Here is a 21,896-nt window from a genome sequence, read left to right as displayed (position 1 = left end):
CCATGTCGGTATGATGGGCGTGGCTTCTCACCAAAACTTCAGGAGAAATGTTTGGAATTCCGTTTCCGCTTTAGGGAGTGGACTGTGATTTTCCTTTCTTTTTTTTACTTGACTTTTTCGGTGGACACTTTCTAGTGGATTAACCGGATTATATCTCGACCCCGTGGATCATGGCCTCCTCGCCGCAGAAGTCTCCGTCTTCCCCGAAGTCCCCGACGCCCAAATCCCCGTCATCCAGGAAGAAGGACGACTCTTTCCTGGGAAAACTTGGCGGAACTTTGGCGAGAAGGAAAAAGGCGAAAGAAGGTGACGAAAAAAAACGGAAAAACAACAACAACAACAACAACAACACGTTTAAAAACAATAAAGTAAACTTAGAGTAAAGTACGACGTTTCCACTCAGTTCTCATAGATAAAAGTGGAACTTTTCAGTTAAACGTCACGTAGCGCAGGGACAACAACAATCCACGCAAAATCTAACGTTTCGAAAGTTTTGCTAGATTAAAATTAAGATTAACACTCAAACAGTGTGTGTGTGTAGATGCGTCAGTGTCCATGTAAGGTATGAAATCCGCTCAATCCTCAGAGGAATGACGAGTAAACACACACTGACCCAACCATCACACTCCTCCTCCTCCTCCTCACACACACACACACACACACTGTAACTCTTCTTCACCACAGTAATCCCATTACAGAGCAGACTAAAACAATTGTCAGGTTTTCTGTCTCCGATGTCTGAATCAAACTCCTGATCTTAATCTGGCCAGACATCAGATGCTGTGTTTACATGCATTACAGTATTGGACTACAGTAATCTGATTTGAATCTGATTATTGACCAGGTACAGTAGTCAGATTAAGATACTGTCATGTGGACACACAGGCACTACTTCTGATTTATGCCTCATGCAATGTCAGAGGCTGTGTTTACATACATTACAGTATTGGACTACAGTAATCTGATTAGTAATCTGATTATTGACCAGGTACAATAGTCAGATTAAGATACTGTCGTGTGGACATACAGACAGTAATGTCTGAATCAAACGTCTGACCTTAATCTGGTCAGATATCAGGGTTTACATGGATTACAATGGTGGACTACAGTAATCTGATTATTGACCAAAATAAAAACAGTAGTCGGATTAAGATACTGTCATGTAGACACACAGGCACTAATGTCTGAGCCAAACTTCTGATTTATGCCTCATGCGATGTCAGAGGCTGTGTTTACATGGATTACAGTAATCTGATTATTGACCAGGTTTAAACAGTAGTCTGAAGACTGAATAATAATCAAATCAAATCACTGAATTATAGCCAGAATAGTTTCAGCATTTAGATTTTGACAATAGCGTACACATGTCCACACGACAGAGTCTTATTCCAACAGTTGTTTTTCAGTAATCAGATTAGAGTTGTCCATGTAAATCAGTCACTGACGAACCAGATAACATCAGTAGCTGGATTTAGACATGAGTGTCTGTGTCCATGTGACAGTGTCTTAATCTGACTACTGTTTTAATCTGGTCAATAATCAGATTACTGGAGTCGATGGGAGCATAGTCACTAAACTGCTAACCAGAATGAAATCAGTCTTTGGAGTCAGACACCAGTGTCCATGACAGGATTGTTTTTGAACCTGGTCAGTAATCAGATTACTGCATTACAGAAACATTATTTCTACCAGCCTTTTTCAAACTGTGGGGCGGGCCCCCCTGAGGGGGCGTAGAGACTTTCCGGGGGCTGCAAGTTCTGTTTTTTTTTAAGTCCTAACTAAAGTTTAGCAGGCGGAACTTTTGGTCTCGCTGTAACCCGGACTCATTTTAGTGACGGACCACAACCAAATCTGGATTACAGAGAAGTTTCTGACAGGGGCAAAAAGAAAACTATGCCAATGTTTCAGAAACTAACAACAAGCCAACGTCAGCCGAACAGAACAATGATTCACGACGACCAAAACCCAAGACGAGAAAATGCGACGCCGCGTGTCTCAGTCTTGGATTCACGGCGAATGTGGTACGAGATTAAGAAAAACCACTGCGTGTGTTGTGTCTCACAACATTGGCAGGGGGCAGCATTTGTATTTTTAAAACAAAAAAATCTTATTTGCAAAGCAAACTATTGATATTGGTAAAGTATTCTTTGTTATCCAAATGTATTTATTCTTTAAAAATGACACTATTATAGTTATAATTGCATGTTTGATTATTTTTATTTGAAAATTGCTTTCTCAGCAATATTGAGATTATTTGTACTGCTAAAGCAAAAATGTTATTTGCACAACAAATTATTGAAAGAAAAGTGAAACGTTTCTTCTAATATTGACTGAATAAATGTTATACTTGACACATTGTTACAGCTTCGTGAGAGTCGCGGGGGCCCCGAGAAATTTCTTCCTCCAAAGGGGGGCCCAACAGAAAAAGTTTGAGAACCACTGATTTAGACTAACCTGGTTGATAATCAGATTACTGTAATCCATTATTGTAGTCCTTGTAGGTACAGTCACTGGCCAATAACCAGAATAGCATCAGCATTTAGATTTTGACGATAACAACTGTTTTTAATCTGATCAGTAATCAGATTAGTGTAGACTACTAACCAGACTGAGAACAGTGTTGTGTATGGATTTAGACACAAGTCTCCATGACGGTTTTATTCAGACCACTGTTTTAATTTGGTCAATAATCAGATTACTGCTTTACAAATGGCCTTAATTTCTTCATCATTTTCAGCGTTTTTTTAAGACAAAAATACTCAGATTGCCTGTTTTTTTTGTTTGTTTAGTTTTTTGAACACAGCCTGTGAACGTGAGCGTCAAAGGTCAGCTTTTATCGCGGGACGAGAGAAAAGGTCTCGTTGAGTCGTTGGATGATTGCGTTGTTGTCATTCAGGACACTGTTGCTGCACAGCTGAGCCCCCCCAACACCAACCACCCCCACCCCGTCTTTATGTCGTCTTTGTCCGCGCAATCACATCATATCCATGCTGGCTGGTGTCACACACACACACACACACACAGTGAGTGGAGAGTGAGTGTGTGTGTGTGTGTGTGACTGGATGGAAAACCCTGCTCTCTCACTCTCTCACTCTCTCACTCTCTCGCTCTCTCACTCTGCTGTTGATCGTTGATTAAATTTAAGTCCCTGTGACGTCCGTGACCGTCACATATGCCCGAGTAATGACAGAATTAGAGAGGGGGAGAAAAGAGAAAGGTGATGAGAAGCACATAAAACAGCAGGATATATATATTATATAATATATGTATATGTATACAGTAGATATAGCTATACAGTATATATATTTTATGCTGCATTAAAACAGAGAAAATGTGATCGTATTTGCATGAGGGCGATGGTTTGATGCCGCTGTGAGCTCAGTTCTGCAGGAGGGAGTTAAGCTGGTCCCGGTGACCGGGAGACGATGCTGGAGACTGGGGGGACGTAGACGGGACAGATATGGGCTGCGGAGCGCTCTGTCCTCCAGGTAGGAAGGACACGCAGCAGCATCAGGATGTTATTTTCCTTCTGTCTCTTATCGTACAGTCAGGGTTGTGAGTGAGTGAGTGAGTGAAGCACAAACGTGTCCTGTATTTCATGGATGGACGGCGTGTTGTTGTTTTTATGACACTAGCTGGCAGCAGTGAGGAGAGGGAGGGAGGGATGGAGGGAGGGAGGGCGGACACTGAGGACACTTGTGATTCTTATTCACTTTTATATCGACAGCACAATCTGGATTCTCCAATAAACGGGGGTCACGGTTCTCCAAATCCTCGACTCTGGGTCTTTTTAGACTCTAGTCTAGTTCTAGTCTAGGATTGTTGGTTTTATGTCGTGATAACTCATTTATTTATTTTTTATTCCCCTTTCGATTGTCTACATCAGGGGTGTCCAAAGGGTTTTTTGGTCCTTCAGACCTTTTTTTTCATTTATTTTTTATATGAGTGCGAGGTTCCAAACAAGAATCTAGAGCCCCCTTTTCCACTTATGGTCCCACCTCGCCTCGGCACGCCACGGTTTAGGTTGGTTTTCCACTGCAAAATAGTACCTCCTCCTCAACGTGGGCGGAGTCATCGCTGCGCGGCTGCATGTTTTTACACAAACACACAAACGAGTGACTCGTGGCTTGTAAAGCAGTTGTTTTCAGTGAAGTGAGATTTTAGACATTTCCTCTGGTAGTTGTAAAAACCCACGTTGTTAGGATTAAGTTGAGCTTTGATTCTTGTGTCGGACGTCCAGGTTCTATGCTAGTGCGAACGCAAAGTAACCGCGCCGAGTCGAGTCGAGTCAACACGGTTGAAACTCACCAAAAGCGAACAGTGCCAGGCACCAGACTGCGACCAAATGGTCCCATTTATCGGGAGTTCACATAGTTGATGTCGCTATGGCGATCGTACGCTCTACACAGTTACAAGTACCACGCACAACTCTCTGACATCGTTTAATTAATCCACACGGCTACATTATGTTCTTAAATAGCACAAGTGATGTCAGTGGCGCTAATGTCAGCTGGTGCTAACTGGTGTGTTATGTTAAAGCAGTTACACACACACACACACACACACACACACTCTGTGATTGAGAAATATGATTGATATTCAGCTGTATTTTAGCCACAGATTATGATATAATACATCCTTCACCAACTATGTTTCAGTTCCTGTTTATTCCCATGAGAAATTTCCACTTTCACTTTTGAAAATTCCAGGAATTTGAAAAAACACACTGAGACACTGAGTCTGATGGAGTCACTGTTATTATGAAAGTACGTGGAAAAGTGAGGAGGTTGTTGTCGTTAAAATAAAACCCGAGAGGAACAGTGGTGATGTCAGTTAATTTACAGCACGACAAGCGGAAGGTGTGTGCGTGTGTGCGAGTGTGTGTGTGTGTGTCTGTGTGTGTGTGTGTGTGTGTGTGTGTGTGTGTGTGTGTGTGTGTGTGTGTGTGTGTGTGTGTGTGTGTGTGTGTGTGTGTGTGTGTGTGTGTGTGTGTGTGTGTGTGTGTGTGTGTGTGTGTGTGTGTGTAGACATGCTGCACTTGAGTGGATGGTGTTGATTAAGAGGATGTTGTTCCAGTGAAGGCAGAGAAATGTACAGGATGTTCACTCCATGAACTCGACAGACACACACACACCTGTACACACACGCACACACACATTCACACACACACACACACAGCCTCCTCAGGTATCTCACTCAGCTGTTTGACACGCTGGGCTTCTCTCAGACCTGCTGAGAACCAGGAAGTGACACCAGTTGCTCATGTGATGTCAAGCGGCTGCGGCTGCTGCTGATGATGATGATGATGATGATGAAGATGATGATGGTGGTGGTTATTTTTACCTTCAGATCACTGTCAGTCTGTCTCTGTCTCAGCTGATCCGTCTCCTGGCTTCATTTGACCCCGTGATTATTTACGACCTCCTGATTTGACTGAATTGACCTGATTCTGATTCACAAGCTCTTGCGATTCCGTTGTGTAACAGTTTATTTTCGAGGTATTTTTCAGTCTCTTTAATGACGATTTGGTGATTGTTAAAGTGGCTTCTCAAACATGACCATTTCATAAATGTTTGGTTTTGGTGGAAAAACACATGAAAAACGATATTTCTGAACGTGTCTGACGTTTCTTTCTCGCAGTGTCCGAGCTTCAGGAGGAAGGAATTAACGCCATCAACCTTCCTCTCAGCCCCTCCCACTATGAGCTGGACCCCGAGGACACGCTGCTGGGTAAACGGACACTCACTTGAAGCCGATGGTTTTTGTGCTCATTTTAAAACCAGAGACAAACATGTAGATAATTTAAAAGACATTCTTACATGGATCTTAATGACATATGACATGACGTGTGTGAATATGAATATGGCAATAACCAAAAAAAGAAAATTCAACTCAATTTTAATTTATTTGTATAGTGTCGAATGACAACATACATTATCTCACGGCTCTGTACATGGACAACATTCAAGAGCGCAGAGAATCCCACCCATCACAGGGACACACATGGAGACAAGATTTCCTTTAATCCCCACATCTGCATGTTTTTGGACTTTGAGAGAACCTGGAGAACCTGGAGAAACCCCACACACACTGGGAGAACATGCTAACTCCATGCAGAAAGACCCCTGTTCCGACCGGATCACGAACCCGGGTCTTCTTGCTGCCAGTTTGACACGGCTGTGATTCTCTGAATAAAAAGTTGAAAGGAGCTGAATAAGTCATTGTTTAACATGTCTCTGTTCCGTCCATTAGAGGAGAATGAAGTGCGGACTATGGTGGACCCCAACTCCAAGAGCGACCGCAAACTACAGGAGCTCATGAAGGTGATGTTTCGATGTTTAATAATGACTGTGGAGGAGCGTGAAACTATGGGTTAATGTTGTAATGTCAGTGAAAATTATCGCAATTTAACTTGAACACATTTTGTTGTTCACATCAGGTGCTGATCGACTGGATCAATGACGTCCTGGTGGGAGAGAGGATCATCGTGAAGGATCTGGCTGAAGATATGTACGACGGTCAGGTTCTGCAGAAGCTCTTTGGTGAGGAACTCGCCGAAAAACTGACAAACCATAAGAATAACAAGTAAGTAGATGTTTGTCTAGTTTACATGAACCTGAGTTTGTGTGTTTGTTGTGCCCTAGAAAAGCTGGAAGGTGAGAAACTGAACGTGGCCGAGGTGACGCAGTCGGAGATCGCCCAGAAACAGAAGCTGCAGACGGTATTGGAGAGGATCAACGACTCGCTCAAACTCTCCACCAGGAACATCCGCTGGAACGTGGACTGTAAGTAAACACCGTCCTGCACTAGGCAGGGTTCCGCCCAGGAAAATCCTCGTTAGTTTGTGAGCTACATAATCCAGAGTCGGTGGGCAGGCTTGACTTGGAGTTAAGCTTTTCTTTGAAAAATGAACAAATAGCAGCACTGAGGTCATTCCTTCTAAAGAAAAGATGTGTTTGGAGTTTTGCCGACCAGATACGGGCTTTTATCTGAACGACCATTTGTTGGCTTAATGGAATCTCTCCATCAAAATTCTCCACAAAAGTGTTACCCTTAACAAATCGATAAAAAAAACTTAAAACAAAATCACTTATTTTGTACAGTCGGTCATCAATTAAATTTCGTACCCTCTTAATACATCAAGGACAAAAATGTCCACTTGCAGAAAACTACTATAAAAACTTTACAAATTCATATTTTTTCTGCATGAATCTCTAAAATAACTCAAAACGACCAAACATTCAATCATTTTGAGGATTTTAACCCGTTAGATGTCAGTTTGATTACTTGATATTACTGTTGTTATTTGCGAAGGGAAGGGAATTTGAAACCCCTCGGATTGAGCCCTGCCAATTGTCAATTGTGTGCCCAGACCAAACATCTTGATGTACCTCTGGTTTGCCAGGCTAGTTGTTGCCCCCTTTTTAGCCACAACGTTGGTGCAACTGTCTCGTTGGATTTAGCAAGCTAGTATAAGCTCTGTCGTTGTCTTCTGAGCATATGTGATTAGGGCACAAAGAGGGGTATGTGCATAGGGGCGAGATGGCAGTTTGATTCTTGCATCACGATCCAGTTAATTCGTCGTTCAGTTTGATTGGACGGTGTTTTTACCGTTCCACAGCTGACTGACATTTTTGTGACGATGCATTCATTAATTGGTTAAACAATCGGGTGGTGAAGAGGATTTTAAGCATGACAGAAAAAAAAGGCTCCAGAAAACCTTTAAGAGAAGAATAATGGTGACAGTGTGGACGAGGCTTTAACGAGTCTTTAGCCTTCAGGCGCTCTTAAATGTTTGTCCGTGAAAAACTCTTTGTACGAGATGAGACGGACGCGTAAGAGAGAGAGTGTGCTGCGGTGAATAAAGTGGAATGTAATTGATTTTTCTTTTGTTTGGCGTCTACTTTCATGCAACGTCTTTGGATCCGTACTTTTTTTTTAAAAAAGAGGCCTTCAGCACACGAAGGAGATAATTAATTTACCGTCACCTCAAGGCTCCATCAAAGGCCTGCGTTAGACTCTTAATTGATCATCCAGAGATAATAAAAAAACTTACTTGTATGAGTGAGTGAACCACATACATGATGGACTAAAGCTTTACTTTGGTGAGTTTTGCCTTTTATTTGGGCTCGCCACTTTCATATAGAAGATATCCATCATCTACCGCTTTATCCTCCACCAGAGGGTCGCGGGGGGTGCTGTGCCAGTCTCAGCTGACATCCGGCGATAGGCGGGGTCACACCCTGAACAGTTCACCAATCCATCACAGGGCCATATAGAAGATGGTAAAATATCTGGCAAATTCAAATCTATCATCAGTTAATCAGTTTGTTTGAAGTAGTTTCTCTGCTTCATGGAAGAAGGGAATTGTTAAAACTGTAATGGACAAAATAAGACATTTGAGAACATTTTTCCAGCATTTTATGGACCAAACAATTACTTTATTAACCAAGAAAATAACAAGATGGATCGAAATAACTTTGTTTAATGTCAGCACAATCTTAAGATGAACTAAACTTCCATCATTGTATAAAAATGTCATGATGCCATTTCTTTCTCTTCTCTTCTAGCTGTTCATGCCAAGAGTATTGTTGCCATCCTGCACCTGCTGGTGGCGCTGTCCCAGCACTTCAGAGCACCAATCAGATTGCCCGACCACGTCTCTATTCAAGTTGTGGTTGTTCAGGTGAGTGCGACGTGGTCTTTGTTAGCTCTGCCGTGTTGGTTTCATGAACAGAAACTGCTGTGATGACTTATTTAAAAACCTGACACATATTAAGTGGGATGTTTCTCTCCTCCCTTTGTCTCTTTCAGAAACGAGAGGGCATCCTTCAGTCCAGACAGATTCAAGAGGAAATCACTGGTAACACAGAGTAAGTACTTGGTCAATCAAATAATTAAATTAATAATTCATGTAAAATTGTTAACCTTTTTCCTCAGGCATCAGTTAAATTTACTACCCTCTTAAGTCATTAAGGACAAAAATGTCCACTTCCAGAAAACTACTCTAAAAACTTTCCAAATTCATATTTTTGAATCTCGGTATGAACCACCAAACATTCAATAATTTCAAGGATTAATTAACTCTTCAAACCTCTGTTTGATTACTTCATATAAACACACAACATTAGTACCCTTATTTTCCATGTAACAAATGTTGCGTGGCTATTTTTAAATCTTGTATAAATAAATTGTCAAAATATCTGCCAAAATATTGACTTTTATGCATTATTATTTTTCAGATTTAAAATGTACCACCCTCTTAAGTCATTATCTGTTGTGTTTCAATCGCAGATCGTGATAGCAGCTTCAAAACTGACTATTTAAATCTGAACTCTTTGTTATCGTGGCTGTGAGGCTGTCCTGCAGCCTGACAGCAGAAACCAGGGAGATAACAGCGGGCCAACACACACACACACACACACACATACATAAGACAGACATAAATACAAGTACATACAAACACAAATGTCATTATTTGTGTTGTGGGACACAGCTTTTCTTCTTAGGACACTGCATTGACAGCATAAACAGTCCCTAACCTTAACCTTAAGGTTCTGCCTCATTAGGACCAGGTTCTTAGCCTCTATGAGGACTATACTGGTCCTGACAAGGTCAGTGTCTATGATAGAAAGGGTCCTGTAGAGGGAACAAATACAAGAACACACACACATGTGGTCACAGTGGAAATGCGGTTATTACCACACCAACAGGAACTCTGCCCAGACTCGCCTGCCTCTGCCATCCTGGATTACACCATGATCATGCATGAAGTGTGTGTGCACGTGTGTGTGTGTGTGTGTGTGTGTGTGTGTGTGCCATTTCTTGCTGGCCTGCCCACTGTGATATCACTTCCTCTGGGACACGTGCATGTCCTGCGTTTGCCGTGTTCTCCAAAAAAAACAAACCACCTCACCCGGTCCAACAACATCAGCGTCCAAAGTGTGGACATTGTAATAATGGAGGACAGTGTCGTGTTGACATTGTTACATTATGTCTCAGTATGTGCTCATTGTGTATCCGTGCCGCTGCTGATTTGAATACACAACGTGCGATTGTGTGCGATTGTGTTTGTGTGTGTTAATCAAATTATACAATGCCCACATTGTCCTGTTATTGTGTGTGTGTGTGTTTTTTAATCCATTCATTCTCTACATTCCTCTGTGATTGACCTGGAAACTCTCTGCCCATTATTCTTCTTCTGTAAATATTCAAGTGTGAAATTGTCAATAAATGTCCTCTGACGCCATTTTTTTTCCCCTGTCTTCTTTTCCAAAGGGCGTTCTCTGGGAGACACGGTAAGTTCCTTTTTCTTGTGTCTTTTTTTATGTTAATTTGGTATATATCACTGATTTTTCAAATTTTGAAAGCTTCCAGCCACATTTATCTTTATCGTCTGACCAACCAATGTTTTTTCTAAAGGGTCTGCCTGTTTAAAGCTTTGAAAAGTGTGTTTGCAAACCCTGGGTTTTTAAGTCTCTACTAACATTTTCCTGTAGACCACCTTTCTCCTGCATTTCAAGCAGGGCGTTTACCTTTAGCCGGATTTATTGAAAAAGAAAAAGCAAAACAAACTACTTTTTCAAACAAAAGTAGTTTTTGTCAAATAACTAACGTTTTCCTGTAGACCACCGTTCTCATGCGTTTTCATGTACTTGTAGCACAAAAAATTTTTTTTAAAGTTTCAGCAGTTTCTTGTCCCCGCCCACCCCTGTGCTGCTGCCGTATACACACAAACGCTCCCTCAATCAGATCAGAGTGTTTTACCTGACAGGAAAGTCACATACTGCTGCTTTAACACGGGTCATTTTCTTGTCTTTTTCTTTTTAACAAATAATTGATTTCTTTTCATTTACTGTCCACAGAGCGCGACGCCTTCGACACGCTGTTTGACCACGCTCCGGATAAACTCAACGTCGTCAAAAAGGTAGCAGAGACTTTGCATGTTTGCCATCTTCACAGAGACAGAGAGGACAAGCTGATGTCAGACATGAGCTGATTTTCTGCCAGAATCCTCCTCGGGGGATGGTTTTATTGGAGGACACAAATGTCAGTCTGGGTTATGTTTCTGGGTTGTTTCTTCCAAACCTTATCATAAAATGTACACAAATTGTATGAATTAACCAAGTGAGAATACAGCAGGAAATGTTTAATGCGTGACTGGGTGAGAGTTTTGGTTTCTGCTCACCCCAGGGTCCACGCCCCACCCAGTTTTCCCCCCAAAAAAACAGATTCTTTTTACTTGTATTTGCTCTGTTTGTGATACTGCGTGTACATTTGTTTTTTTTTCAATGGGATTATTTTTATATATTTTCTCAGACTTTGATCACATTTGTGAACAAACACCTGAACAAGCTGAATCTGGAGGTGACGGAATTGGACACACAGGTAACACACACATTGGTTTCTGACCTCACAGTACATAGCATTGACTTCCATTCATTTTCTGAAGACTTCCTCTAACCTTAACCATAACTAGTACTGGTTCTAAACTAGTACTGGCACTATTCCTAATCCTGACTCCCTAACCTATAACTGTGACCTCTGCCTAAGTTTAAAAACATGTCTTCACTTTCAAATGTAATCATTTACATTATGGGGACTTGATTTTTGTCCCCATAGAGGAAGTCAAGTCCCCATAATGTGGAACAGATTTAGGTCCTCACAACATAGGGAATACCAAGCACACACAAGCAAAGTTTCCTTAAGGGTAAATAAAGATCGTGGTCGCCTGAGGTATTGGTCATAAGCCCCTCCTCCTCCGAGCTATAGTTTCTCTCTGTTTTGTAAGTAGTTCTCATCACACTGAGGTGTCTTCATGTGCGATTATTTACATTTTTAAAGAGTTAAAGAGTTAAAGACATGTGAAATATCCTGATTTTTACCACTGATTTGTGATTGGTCATCAGCAGATGGCTCCACCCACCTGTGTACGAGATATTTTGGGAGATAAAAAGGAGCCTCTTCTTAATTTACTGTCCTAACTCCTGTAAAAAAAATCACACCGTATGCTGAGGATTCACCGCTGTTCATTGACGTTTGCAGGCTTCATTGATTATAGATCACTGTTGATTAAAGCGGGGTTCCCACAAGTCCTTGAAATCCTTGTGTAAGATTGTGAATTTAGAATTTCATTTTCAAGGCCCTTGAAAATCTTTGAAAATTTCCCTAAATAAACATAGATCATTGAATGTGCTTGCATTTTGTGTCAGAAAGAAGTGAAGTTGATATTTCGATATTTCGACGCCACCTACTGTTTAATGCCCCAACGAAAATGAAAATTCCAAATCCAAGACAAATGACAAAGATAGACTTTGACCAAGACCCCAAAATCTCATGGACGAAGACGCTCTTACATGTTGCCTTCGCGTCTTAAGCTGTGTCAGCACATTTAGGTTTTGAATTTCAGGGGAATTGGTCCTGGAAAGTCCTTGAATTTGTTAACTGATGACTGCATGGTCTTTTTGAGTATTGACAGTTGTTGTTTGTGTCAGTTTGCAGATGGTGTTTACCTGGTGTTGCTGATGGGGCTGCTGGAAGGATACTTTGTGCCTCTCTACAACTTCTTCCTCACACCGGAGAATTTTGACCAGAAGGTAAAAAAAAAAGTGTGATTACTTATTTTTCCTGTTAGCGAGACGACGAGGACTGGGCTTTTTATTTCTGTCCATATTCAGTCATTTTTCCTGCTGCGTTCAAAGGCCATTCTGACTTCTTTATTTTGCTCTGTTAATGAAAGAGCAACAGTTTTAACTCGTTTAATTAAAACGAAGAATTCCGCCGCTGTACGGAGGCACGCATAGAAATTAGCTTGAACACAAAACATCCCTGAACATGCCGGAGGATTCTCTCTTTTCTTTGCTTTTTGATTTGATTAAGAAATATAAATGTAATCAAAAATGACCGTGAGGATTACATTTGACAACAACCATTTCAATCAAACCTTTTTTCCTTTTCTTTCTTTACTTTTGGTAGGTTTCTTATTAACCCTGACTCCACAAAATGTACCATTACTCATTCAGACTACTCAACAGATTTTGCATGTTCAATTTGAGTCTCTCAGTGTTTCTTGGAAGTGTTTTTCCAACTCTCCCCTCTCTGGCGACAAAGACACTGAAAATGCACTCTGATACGCTGAAATTACCGTAATAACCACATGTCTCCTCTCGGTTTGGTAGTCGTCATAACACGTCACACGTTCATGGTCTTATGCTGTCTGTCGCGTCACGTCACGTGCGTCTGTCCTGTCGCGTCACGTGCGTCTATCGCGCTGCGTCTGTCGCGTCACATCACGTGCGTCTGTCGTGTCGCGTCACGTGCGTCTATCACGCTGCGTCTGTCGTGTCGCGTCACATGTGTCTATCACGCTGCGTCTGTAGTGTCACATGTGTCTGTTGCATCACGCCACGTGCGTCTGTCGCGTCACATGCGTCTGTTGCATCATGTCACGTGCGTCTATCACACTGCGTCTGTCGCGTCACGTGCGTCTATCACGCCGCGTCTGTCGCGTCACGTCACGTGCGTCTATCGCGCTGTGTCCGTGCGTCACAATCACCCGCGTCCGCGTCGTCTATCACGCTCGTCTATCCGTCATCGCTATCCGCTCATCATGTCGCGGCGTCGTCTATCGCGCTTTCGTCTGTCGGCGTCAGCTGTCCGCGTCACGTCTCTATCACGCTATGTCCGTCGCGTCATCGTCTATCGCGCTCGTCTGTAGGTGCGATGCGTCTATCACGCTGCGTCTGTCACGTCACATGCGTCTATCACGCTGCGTCTGTCGTGCCACGTCACGTGCGTCTATCACGCTGCGTCTGTCGTGTCACATGCGTCTATCACGCTGCGTCTGTCGCGTCACGTCATGTGCGTCTATCCGCAGACACAGACACCAAACCAAGCCCTGTTTTTTATTTATTTATTATTTACTTACGGTATTACTGTGGTACCTTCACGGCCACCAGGGGGCTGTCGCAGCCCACAACACATTTTACCTGCTGCAGCTAACTGTTCAATAAAAGCCGAATATTAACCCATACACTATTAAACACTTCTTTATTTTCAAACCCAGTTCACTGCAGCACTGCAGAAATAGAAAATACAAAGATTGGTGGAGACTTATTTAATGACACTCTCTTTTTCCTCCACCATGAGAGTCTAACATTTGTCATTGTCAGTGAATAAAGAGACAAACTAAAGGCTTTTCTTTACAAAGAACCTTTTCATTGCTGCATTTCTTTTCTCACTATTGTGGATTTGAAGACAGTAATTGGTGGCTTCATTATATTTATATTTACATATATATTTATATAAATATAATGAAGCCACCAATATATATATATATGTATATATATATATATATATATCTTTCCACTCTTTTCTTTGGACACATTAATGTGACTCATCCTGTCCTTGAGTTGTAATAAAAGGCTAGTTGAGGAAGTTTTTTTGTGAGGGAACCATCTTTAAATGGAAAAATCTAGAGTTACAGACATTCTGGGTCTATTTTCGCACAGTAACGAGTTCATATTTTGTGTCACAATCGCGCCATTCGGGTGTTTTTTTTGGGAGAAAGTTCGCGTTCTGCGATTTTGACTGAAAGTGGCAACGGCAAAGACTCTCTGAGTGGACACCAGCAGAGGATTTTCATATTCCAATAGGAGTGGGAATCTTTCGGTGCCTTTTTTTTCTGCCGTTTTAAGAATATCTATTTCTAAAGGTTTCAAGACACACTCCTTAAATCAATACTCTGCTCTCTCACAGTTTGATAAATGCCACTCGTTTCCCCCTCGGCAACCGCCGTCTCTCCTCCATGCAGTATTATGGTATGGCATTCTGAGCAGGCGATCTGCGGAGACACCTCTCAAGCCTTTTGTGTGGATTCTTTGGCCAGCAGCTCCTGCCAAGCTGAACAGGGCATCGGTGTTACAATATACACACAACTACACACACACACAGACACACACACACATAATGCTGAGAGTCCTGGCTCAGGAGAACAGGCATCAGCCTCACAGCATCTGTAATCTCATACTGAACAGGGAAACACTGAAGTGGCTTAGGGGCTCAGAGTGTGTGTGTGTGTGTGTGTCCAGGTATTACTATTGTTGTGGGGACCTGAACCTGTTTACTCAGTTACATCATGGGGACTTGTCTTCCTTGTGGGGACAAAAACTACATTTTAAGGTGAAGATATGTTTTAAGGTTAGGGTTAAGGTTAGGATTAGGATTAGGATTGGGCCAGTAGTAATTGTAATTAAGGTTAGAGTAAGTCTCCAGGAAATGAATGTACGTCAATGCAATGTCCTCTCAAGTCATGAATGTCGAACGTGTGTGTGTGTGTATTGGCGCTTTTCCACTACACAGTTCCAGCACGGCCCGACTCCACACAGTTTGGTATGGTTTTCCACGACTATAGTACCTCCTCAATGTGGGCGGAGTTATCATAGCACGGCTGCGTGAAACTGCCGCGATGTCGTCTTATGCTGTGTTCACACTCGAGGCTGTGGCTGCCCTTACCCAGGCACAAGTGTCTCTTGCGCCCCCTTAGTTTCTCTAAAGTTCCACTTTTGTCACTTCACTGCCCCAGGGAGCTCCAGGGGTCCCAGTCCACTCCTCTACCCGAGTCAGGGACTCCCCTGCCCTGACACAATTGTCCCATGCACCACCTTAGTCTCCCTGGAGCTCATGTTCACCATAAATGTCTTAATTTCAGATCCACTCTGTGTTCTAACGGTCTAATAACTCCATCTTCTCTTTGACGTCCTCATCAGTGTCACAATCACTTTCTCGGTGTCGGGGGTTTTTTGGGAGTGATGGTGGGGACACGTTTCTGTCGATAAGTGAGGGATGGGAGTGTTTGTGCAGCTGCTGGAGGCTTATGTTCTTACACTGCAGAGCTGCTTCGTGTTTGCCGACACAGGAAGCTGTGGTAACAGCACTGAGTCCACCCGGAGTGGATTGTGGGATTCGGCAACGTTCTGTGTGTGTGTGTGTGTGTGTGTGTGTGTGTGTGTTCATCTCGTGTTTGCAGTGATTGAATGTACGTACAGTAGTGTTGGCGTCTCTTTTAGAAGCTTCCTTGTGTCCTTACAGGCTTTTCCCCTCCTCTCTCCTCAGGTCCATAACGTGTCCTTCTCCTTTGAGCTGATGCAGGATGGAGGTCTGGAGAGACCAAAGCCCCGACCAGAAGGTAGGACCACACGCTCATGCTGAGGCTGCTTCAGTCGTTTATCGTTTATTGTCGAATATCAATTAAATTTAATGTAAAACAAATAAAACAAAAGCCAACAATGTTCTGTGATGATCAGTTAAAAGGACTTAAAAATCCTACTTTTAGTTTCAAATTCTACTTATGCTTCTAAAATCTATTTATAATTCCAAATCCCAGAGAGTGTCGTCACTGAAGAGTTGTGAGCGCGACGTCCGACACAAGAGTCAATAATCAATAATGTATTAAAAGTACTGTGTCGTGGAAAAGTGGGTCCTCTTTAACCATTTGTGTTTGTTTTTCAGACATCGTGAACTGTGACCTCAAGTCCACCCTGCGCGTCCTCTACAACCTCTTCACCAGGTACAGGAACGTCGACTGAGCGTCACGCGTTAGCAGGAGGAACCACTTGCTTAAGACAAACTTAATACTTACATGTTTTGTTTTTGTTTTTTTATCTGAGCGCATGCGTCACAATATTCCACGATATTTTTAGCTCTTATTCGTAAACTGGGCATTTTGCTACGCAGTTTTGCAGGAGTCTAAACAAAATGGCTGAAATTATTGTTAAATCAAGTGTTAATATTATTATTATTATTATTGTTATTCCTAATTTTACATCCCTCGAGAGGTATTAGATGATCAATACTTTGATTGTTTACCTGTATTTATTGTTCATTTTGACACCGCTCCCTGTTCTTGTACCTTTATTTAAAGCGATCAGTTCCACGATACATGAACATTTGTGTTTGTGCACTCGTCGCTCCTCTTAAAGCTAATTTTTTTCCTTTTGAATTTTTCTCATCAAACACAAAATATTATTGATGTTAACGTTAACGTTAAATTCTTTCTTTTTATCACGATTTAACCCCAAATATGGTCACGGCATCATGTCATAGCTCGATCCATTTTGACCGATGACATCACATGAAGCTGTCAATCATGACGTCGTTTCACGTGGGACGATGTGGAACTTTTTACTGCCAAACCCTAACCCAAAAAAAACGAACCCAACTTTGATTCACGATATAGAACTGCGACAATTGTAAAATTCTTCTTTGAATTCGTAAAATAGCTCCAAAACTCCTTGTATTGCAAATGGGATACATACTGTACTTTAAGTGAATATTGAAGTGGAAAAAAAACAATAACGTTTTTAAATTCTGACGTCACAGAAACAAACGTGAAATATTCAATATTATTGATTTCCTGTATTTTTTCTTGTCGTCACATTAACGTTAAATTCACCACGATCCGTTTATTTCAAGTTCTTTTGATCGCGATGTAGCAAAAACATGAAATGCTAATATAAACTGACAGAGACTATTCCTGAAATACTTCATTTTTGGCTTTGACATGGAGAACGCAGGGTTTTTAGCCACTAGAGGGCGATCCGGGTGTTTAGATTTGACTTTATTCTTCGTCCGTGTTTTTTATGTGCATTCTACGATTTTGACCAAAGCATATTATTTAATATTCACGCTGTAAAATAAACTTTTCCACATTTCTATCATTTTAACTTTTGTGATATTTTAAAACTGCGATTCATCGGCGTCGTATAATCACTCCCTGTTTCTGCTTTAACACATTTTATACTGAATTATACTGAATTTACTGAATAATTTGAACGCTTCAGGCAGCAAACGTGTTCACGGGGAACGTGTTTAGGTGAATAAACGTGTTTCTCTACTGATGTTTTACTGCAGTACTTTCAATAAAAGCTCACTTCCTGAACGCGGCTGCATTTTGTTTGTTTTTTTGGTTTTTACTCACAAACGTTTCAATTCTACACAATTTACTTTCTGTAAAATTGAAATGTGATCAGAGTCTGTCTGTCTGTCTGTCTGTTATCATCACCACACAGTCTGTCTGTCCACCAGTCTGTCAGTCCATTTGTTCAGTTTTATCTACATCAAACAAACTGACCACACGAGGCAGCAGTAGAGCAGCACCTTCCGTCGCCCCATGAGCTAAAGACGCTGATTTTCTCCATGGACTTTGGTGCAAGACTTAAAATGGCGGACTTGGAGACGTCACTGCAGTCTCCTCTACGTAGCAGATCAGAAGATTTAAGATTCTCATGGAATTGTTGCGGTGAACAAAGGTAATCAGCTTTTCTCTGGGGGGCCCATTCATCTTGGGGGCCCCCAGGTACTCGCCCTCTATATGTGCCGTGTTGCAGCGCCCCTGGGTAAGCGTCTACAGCAGAATGCATCATGTCAGTGGACGTCCTCACAGTGACAGAAAAAGCCTGCAGCAGACCTCGGGGGAATCTGAAACCATGTTAGGATCATTTCCTCCCTTGCTTGTTCGCCCGGGGAGCAGTTCAGCTGCTCCACTTATTACCTTGTTACATTAGTGTTATTGCATTATTGTTACATTGTCGCTCTGTGCCTGGGTCACATGGGGACGCGGAGCAGCATTCCTCTGATTGAAGACACCACAGTGATGGAGAAATGGGAAGAAGGAGAGTAAGTAAGGAAAGAAATAAATGATGGCTGGAATCGGACTCTCTGAGGTCCACATGGGTCCATGTGACTGCGGTGGTACGCGAATCCCCAATCTGCATGTCGCCGGACTGTTGGGGGAACCTGAAGAGAACCTGGGTGGAACAGGTTGGAGAAACATCCATAAGCAGCACTTACCGTTCACTCGTCTCCTGCATTTGTCTTATTGAACAAATTCAGCTTTCGCCGGTTCCTTCAAGGTCTCGTAGCGTCGCTAAGCTTTCACGTTGGCCGTCAGTTGTGAGGCGCTTTGGATAAAAGCATCTGCCAGTATCACATTATTATATTACGTGGCATCAGGAGAAGAAGGTCCGGGCCATCTCGTCCCCGTCGCTTTCACTCCGGTTAGCTAATGTTACAGAGCAGAGCGGGATTGATTCATCCGTCACAGTTGTAAAGACGTTTACGCACACGCTGACGTTTCTCTCCCTTTTCCCAGCATTTCCTCCTCCAGTCTTTAAAAATGAAACAGAAACTGTGCGACAACATCACTCTGTCACTCTGAGATTAAACAAGCAGCAGAAACAGAGAGAGAGTGTCAACAAATCAGACTCTTAAACCTCACCCCACACCAGAGGATAATTGGCCAGATTTTAACCCAATCTGACCCTTCCGACAATCTTGGGTGTCTTTTTGGGGCTGCTGATTTGAGATTATCTGGCCAAATTATACTTAATTAATCCTTCTTTCTCTGCATTTAGCCCATCCTCTTTTAGGAACCTTCCTACAATGTGTGGGCAGCCACTGAGCAGTGTCCAGGCACCTGGGGAGCAATGGGGGTTGGGTACCTTGCTCAGGAGTACCTCAGCCCTTTGACCTGGTGGGGACTCAAAGCGGCAACCCTCCGGTTACAAGCCAAGTTCCCTTTCCACTTGACCCTGGCTTTCCTGTAGTTTGAGGGGTTAACAGACGCAAATTTAACGTCACCATTCGCTCCACATTCAAATTTGCTCTGAGCAGGCGTGAACCAAACAGATCCCAAACGTTCAAGAAACATCTAGAAAAGCTGAAGAAAATGAGATAAATAGTGTAGTAGTATTATAAAGTGTGTTTTTTTGCAGCTCCGGTTTAAATGTAGTCCACAAATCAGCGCTCACATAACAACGTGAAAGTGTGTGCACTGTGGAGGAGTGAAAGTGCTCATGACCTCCTTTGAGTCGCTCATTCATCGTCTGAGCACAAGGATCAATGTCCGTGATGAAAAAACCTGAGGCCCTTAAAGCTCAGTGCTGTAACCAGCATCTGTAATGTCTCCATCCATGTGTCAAATGAATGTCACACATTCAAAAGGAGGCCGCTCTGCGCTCCCTCTGTCTATGAAAGGGAACATTAATAAAACACAAAGGGAGAGGAGGGAACCTGAAGCGCGGCGTTTCACTGGCACACGCTGCCGCTTTGTACACAATCAAGGTTTCATTGTGGACGTGGAAAAAAAAACGTGAAGCCTTGTTTCTATGCAGGTTTGTACAAGGCTGAGTCACCGTTGCCTTCAGGAACAGATGGGATCGAAAGAACAGTAAAATGTGTTCACTGAAAAACTGCTTTTATCATCTGGTTGTGAGGCTGTTGATGACTGAATATACAGCTTAAATTCTATATATGATAAATGATTCAGCCCCATAATGTAAATGGTTATTATCATTCAAGGGACAGTTCAGGGTTCAGGGTTCAAGTGTGGTTGTTTGAGGTACTGACACTAAGCCAGTGTTTACATTTACCTGCATTACTGTAATTGAGTAGGTTTTTTGTGTAAAATTTGTTTTTGTTTTTTTACTTTTTAAATCACATCCGTTTTTTAGTAAAAGATTAAACAAAATATAATTTTGGCAGTGAATGATGAGGACAGGTGAATGAATGGTGAGGACAGGTGAATGAATGGTGAGGACAGGTGAATGAATGATGAGGACAGGTGAATGAATGGTGAGGGAGGACAGGTGAATGAATGATGAGGACAGGTGAATGAATGGTGAGGACAGGTGAATGGAATGAATGGTGAGGACAGGTGAATGAATGATGAGGACAGGTGAATGAATGGTGAGGACAGGTGAATGAATGTAGAGGACAGGTGAATGAATGATGAGGACAGGTGAATGAATGGTGAGGACAGGTGAATGAATGATGAGGACAGGTGAATTGGTGTGAATTAAGCTCCCTGAGTGAGTGACATGTGTGACCTTTGACCCATTTTGACTGATACATTGTGTGTTTACATATTTTATTTTGTCAGCACTTTAATTTCTAAATGTTTGCCTTAGGATTTAGTCAGTGACTCAGAGTTACCACACGAGGCAGCAGTGAACCTGTGTCACAGCAAGCTAAAAACGTTGAATTTCTCTCTGAGTGAATGATTCAAAGTGAAATCCACACAAACAAATGTCTAATTTTTGTAAGAATGGAGGTGAAAAAAAATCATAAGATTCAAGGTTTTTAAGAAAATGTCACTGAAAAGCTGCAGTGTTTCTTTTTTATGCAGTAAAACAAATTCCATTAAAGTGAAAGTTTGATTAATATAATTTGATTACGAGCTCAAATATTTTTCATTCTCTGTTTCACAGCAGCTACAAGATCAAAGCTCAGTTCATTTCAAAATTAATTAGTTCGTTTTTTATCTACTCACATTAATGACACTTTTATATTTGCAATCGTAATTAAAACCTCACGTTCAACAGAGAAGACAATGAGTGTCCTGATCTAAATCAGGTTTAAACACACATGCCTATATTAGTGAGTACAAATACTAGTACATTGGCCGGTATTCACTACAGTATGTTTTTGTGTTTTTGAAAAATGTAATTAAGAATTCGTATTAAATTATAGAATTAAATGAAGGTTTTATATTTTACAGCTTAACCATGAACTCAATTTTGATAGAAAGAACTGTAAAGAAAAAAAAAGTATGTAAACATAATATTGCAAATATTTTCTGCATCATAAACATCTTGTTTACGTCATTGTAAATTAATAAAAATGTATTAATGTTTTAAAGTGATTTAATGTCAAATCAGAAACAACCATCATTTCATCAAGTCTCGCTATAGAAATGAAGTGATTTACAATAAAAGTGCAGACTGGCATAAAAGGACAATTTAAGTAACTTAACACGTCATAAATATCACATATAATAAAAAAATATATCATATAAAAACGTACCAAGAATTAAAAATATAGCCGCTACTTGCTAAATA

General features: G+C 41.7%; 1 protein-coding gene across 1 annotated transcript; it reads left to right on the top strand.

Moving 5' to 3' along the window:
- Positions 1–28: 28 nt before the first annotated feature.
- Positions 29–17,938, top strand: parvaa (parvin, alpha a). Its single transcript, XM_044036875.1, has 13 exons — positions 29–306; positions 5,641–5,730; positions 6,253–6,323; positions 6,440–6,542; positions 6,645–6,785; positions 8,571–8,686; positions 8,815–8,873; positions 10,279–10,298; positions 10,866–10,927; positions 11,320–11,388; positions 12,495–12,596; positions 16,114–16,186; positions 16,510–17,938. The coding sequence occupies exons 1-13, from the start codon at positions 171–173 to the stop codon at positions 16,584–16,586; spliced, it is 1,119 nt and encodes a 372-aa protein (XP_043892810.1). The 5' UTR covers positions 29–170; the 3' UTR covers positions 16,587–17,938.
- The last annotated feature ends 3,958 nt before the right edge of the window (positions 17,939–21,896 follow it).

Source organism: Solea senegalensis, linkage group LG10 (genome assembly GCF_019176455.1).
Source record: "Solea senegalensis isolate Sse05_10M linkage group LG10, IFAPA_SoseM_1, whole genome shotgun sequence".
In the NCBI taxonomy this organism is placed as follows: domain Eukaryota; kingdom Metazoa; phylum Chordata; class Actinopteri; order Pleuronectiformes; family Soleidae; genus Solea; species Solea senegalensis.
Note: the sequence above shows the minus strand (reverse complement) of the source record. Positions and strands in the feature narration are given on the sequence as shown.

What these genes read in the sequence shown, in the direction of transcription:
- parvaa (XM_044036875.1), top strand. Translation starts at nt 171, where the DNA reads ATGGCCTCCTCGCCGCAGAAGTCTCCGTCTTCCCCGAAGTCCCCGACG. An exon ending in CCCCGAGGACACGCTGCTGG is followed by an intron (nt 5,731 to 6,252) that starts GTAAACGGACAC and finishes TCCGTCCATTAG; the next exon opens with AGGAGAATGAAGTGCGGACT. An exon ending in CATCCGCTGGAACGTGGACT is followed by an intron (nt 6,786 to 8,570) that starts GTAAGTAAACAC and finishes CTTCTCTTCTAG; the next exon opens with CTGTTCATGCCAAGAGTATT.